At 31.0% G+C, this 4,274-nt stretch overlaps 1 protein-coding gene across 1 annotated transcript; it reads left to right on the top strand.

The window, feature by feature from the left end:
* Nucleotides 1–705: 705 nt before the first annotated feature.
* On the top strand, nucleotides 706–3,658 carry LOC124847694 (NAD(P)H-dependent 6'-deoxychalcone synthase-like). Its single transcript, XM_047325243.2, has 4 exons — nucleotides 706–1,139; nucleotides 2,608–2,851; nucleotides 2,944–3,123; nucleotides 3,360–3,658. Exons 1-4 carry the CDS (start codon nucleotides 811–813, stop codon nucleotides 3,558–3,560), a joined length of 954 nt encoding a protein of 317 aa, XP_047181199.2. The 5' UTR covers nucleotides 706–810; the 3' UTR covers nucleotides 3,561–3,658.
* Nucleotides 3,659–4,274: the final 616 nt, after the last annotated feature.

Here is a 4,274-nt window from a genome sequence, read left to right as displayed (position 1 = left end):
AAATAAATATTTAATTAATAAATAAAAGTTTAATTAAAAATATATAAATTCATAAAATAGTTAAAATTTTATCAAGTGTTCTTTTTGTAGATATGCTTTTTTATTTCACTGAATACACTTCCGTGATCAACCTTCCTGCCTCAACAAAAGTGTATCGGCCGCCGCTGCCTCGTCCAATCACATCTCACCAACTCCAACTACACAAATTTTAACATCTATATAATTAAATCATAAAATACAAAAATTTAACTTAAGATGTATTCATAATAGATATTTGAAAATAAATAAATTTATTATTGTATTGTACAAGATGTTATTTTAAAATGTTTTAATATATGCATATTAAAAAATATATGTAAAAGATACTAACAATAAACCGATTGAAATGACATGCATAGGTAGTGGCTGCTTCAATTTAGATTGTGAAAAAGGCTGCCCTAAGAACCAGTTCTTTTATTCTTTCTCTATTAAAAAAGATACCACAAATAATAAAATTTTGGAATAATTTTTTATACTTTTAAATAACACGATATAAAAAAATGTTTGATTAGATAAATGTTCAATTGTGTCGTATGGTCAATTACAAATATACTATATAAGTATATAATGTAGTTACCTGTATAAACCATTTTCTCTTATTTCAAAACTAGCCTATTGTATATATATATCTCTATCAATATCAAAGTATGAAGACAATTATTTTTTATACAGTACCTGTTATATAAAGAGATGTAAAGTGTCCATGTTTGCTCACCAAGCATATGATAAATTTCCAAGTAAAGCAAATATCATAAGGTTTGTGAAACCATCATGTCTCTAACAAAAATTCCCCAAGTTGTGTTAAAATCCTCTTCCAACCGGTGCAGCATGCAAGTGATAGCACTTGGAACTGCAGCTGATACAAACAAAAGCAGTGCAGAAATCACAAAAGTAGCAGTAATAGAAGCTATCAAACTGGGCTATACACACTTTGATACTGCAGCATTCTATGGATCTGAAGAGGCCTTGGGAGAAGCCATAGCTGAAGCTCTTCAACTTGGTCTAATCAATTCTAGAGAGGAGCTCTTCATCACCTCTAAGCTCTGGCTCACTGACAATTTTCCTCATCTTGTTCTTCCTGCTCTGCAGAAATCTCTACAGTAAGCAAAACTCGTTCCTTTTCAACATCAAAATCGCTGTAATAACATTTTCATTTGTTGTTATGGCTGTTTTAATCAGTAATTTTCTTTTGGGGAGGTTATTTCAGTGCATCAGATTGCTCTATAGTTTATTTACCATTCAAAACAAAAAAATGTGAGGGATGCAATCAATTCTTCAATTTCTAACTCTATCTATGTTTTGTTTCGTTTTGATCAGTTACATGTGAACATAAATTAATTATTCTACCTTAAATTCTCTGTTATATTCTCGGTGATTGTACTCAATTTTCAGTTGGAAATGTTTTCCTTATGAAACATAGATATTAAGAGTTCGATGATCAAATATGTTCTACAGAATATGATGCATATGCAGTGATGCACCCAACTGTTAAGTAGTAATTTAGCTGGATGACCCAGTGGTGAATGATTAGTTTGATAGGTTGGTTCTCTAGCTTCCATGATCCTCTTCTCTGGATTCCATGAATATATTGGTTGTCCAGGTTCCATGATCAACTTCGTGAGTTCTGTTCAGGGTTACATGTATTTGCTTGAAGTTCAGATAAACACTCCTTTTTCTATTATTTTAAGCAACTTAACTAATTTTTTATTCTAACCCATCAACTGTAAATAAATAAGCTTTACATCCCACATCAGTCTTTAGTATTTGTAGTACAATAAAACACAAGATACAACTAAGAAACTTACAGGACCTGTAAAAGTTAAAAAACTGCAGTTGGGACTAACACTGGGGCTCTTATAACAATAACATCAACAAAAGTTTAAGGATAGCTACATACACAAAGATTTAGCACAATAAACCATATAGTATAATGTCCTGGCTCTTGTATGGTAAATACAGGATTATATTCAAAATTGTATATTTCTCACACATAATTATCTATAGAGTTACTAATTAAACTGCAGATGTCATTGGAGATATCCTAAAAAAAATAGCTATATTAACAAACTTTTTCTGTTTATTTGTAGATGAAAGAAGCCTAAGGATAGCTAAATGTACAAACTTTAATGTTTTATGCAGATGAAAGAGGCCACAAGCTCAAGTCAAAAGTCTGTGCAGTTTTAAAATAACTGCAGGGGACCCTCACCCTTAACTTCTTCTGCTTCTGTTTTTTCTGTTTTATGTAGAAGTAGTAAAACCTAACTAAATGTGTTGAAGAAAAATTTAGAGTCTGGATCTTAATTGCGAGAGGTGAACTTAAAAATGGGTCAATAAGAGGGCAAGCCCTGGTGTAAAAGTAAAGTTGTGCCTTGGCGACTGGTTGTGAGATTTTCATTATAGGTATAAGTATATTATCTTGGAATTTGAGTTGAAGTCTAACTCAATATCAAAAACTAGCTCAAAAGGTGTGGAGTATCCTCCATGCACTATCACGAAATTTTCATCATGCATCATGTATATTACATAAGGAATAAGAGAATACAGTGCTGAAAAGATGACACTATGCAGGAGGCTGAAATTAGAATATTTGGACCTTTACTTGATCCACTGGCCTATCAGTGTGAAACCTGGAGATTGGGAAACTCCATATAGTGAAGAGCTAATAACAACATTTGACTTAAAGGGTGTGTGGATAGCAATGGAAGAATGCCAGAAACTAGGCCTTGCAAAATCCATAGGAGTCAGCAACTTCACATGCAAGAAACTTGAAGATCTACTCTCATTTGCTACCATTCCCCCTTCTGTCAATCAAGTAGTCCAATGAATTCATCTTGGTCATTTTCTTTTTCATGTTCATTTAGTTTGATAAGTGTTAACCTATTTCTTTACACTGTTACCAAATAGGTGGAGATGAATCCTGCTTGGCATCAGAAGAAGCTAAGAGAATTCTGTGAAGCAAAGGGTATAATCATAACTGCATTTTCTCCTCTGGGAGCCAAAGGGGCCAGTTGGGGCACCAATGAAGTCATGGACAGTGAAATACTCAAGGAAATTGCACAAGCACATGTCCGAACTGTTGCTCAGGTTACACTTTTAAGATTACTTCATATTCAATCACTTGAATTCATCTTTTCTTACAGCACACAATAACTTAAATAATTAAGAATACATGATGTATATAATCACATCAAGAGACCCTTTTGAAAATAAGGCAACTGCATGAACCCAATGATCGTTGCTGCAATACTGTTTTAGTGTAGATTTTGATTCTTGAACAGATGATGAGCAAAGTTAATTAATGTTATGAGTTGTTGTCTCAGGTAAGTCTTAGATGGTTGTATGAACAAGGTGTGACTATTGCGGCAAAGAGCTACAACAAAGAGAGAATGAAGCAAAACTTGGAAATATTTGATTGGTCTCTTACAAGAGATGACCATGAAAAGATTAATCAAATCAAGCAGATTCGTACTAACAACGGACCAGTGGTGTTCTTTGATAACCTTTGGGACGGGGAAACTTAGGTTTCATGTCTGAAAAATTATTATCATCACTTTCTTGAAGTCTTGAGTACACTCTATGATGTAATTTCTATTTTATAGATATTATGTTGTTTGTCCTACTTCTCACTGGCTGTGGAATACTATACATTGATCAACAATAGCTTTTAAAATTATATTATTAGATGGAAAAATAAATTTAAAACCATTCGATATTCTTATAATTTGTTTTTGGAATTTGGATTCTATGGTGGATTTTTCTTTGTTGTTTATCTGAACTAATATTCTAAAGTAACATTATAGAATTCAAATCTTAAATTACTCTATAAAGGAAAACAATGCACATCGTTCGTGTAAACTAATATTAATAAACTAAGGAGTTTAATTGTTATTTTATTAATAAACATTATAGATACATATCCCTTTTAAAATTAGAGAAATATAAATGTGTTTTAAGAATATTTTAAGAAAGATGAGTCCAATTTTATTTGTTTTTTTTTTTTTATTATTATTATTATTATTATTATTATTATATTTTACATTATGTTATGAATATTAATAAAATGGGCAAATACGTTTATTTGATTTTTATATTTGATCATTCTTTTAAATGCGTTTTCACGGTTTTTAAATTTTAGTCAAATAAAATAATTTAAATGAATATTATAAGTGTCAATCTATTTTTTTAGAATGTTTCACATGGATATTTTAAGAAAGTTAATTTTTATTAATTATAAT

The sequence above is a fragment of the Vigna umbellata genome, chromosome 8, assembly GCF_029865625.1.
Source record: "Vigna umbellata cultivar VRB3 chromosome 8, Vumbellata_1.0, whole genome shotgun sequence".
Classification (NCBI taxonomy): domain Eukaryota; kingdom Viridiplantae; phylum Streptophyta; class Magnoliopsida; order Fabales; family Fabaceae; genus Vigna; species Vigna umbellata.
This window is presented reverse-complemented; position numbering and strand designations above follow the sequence as displayed.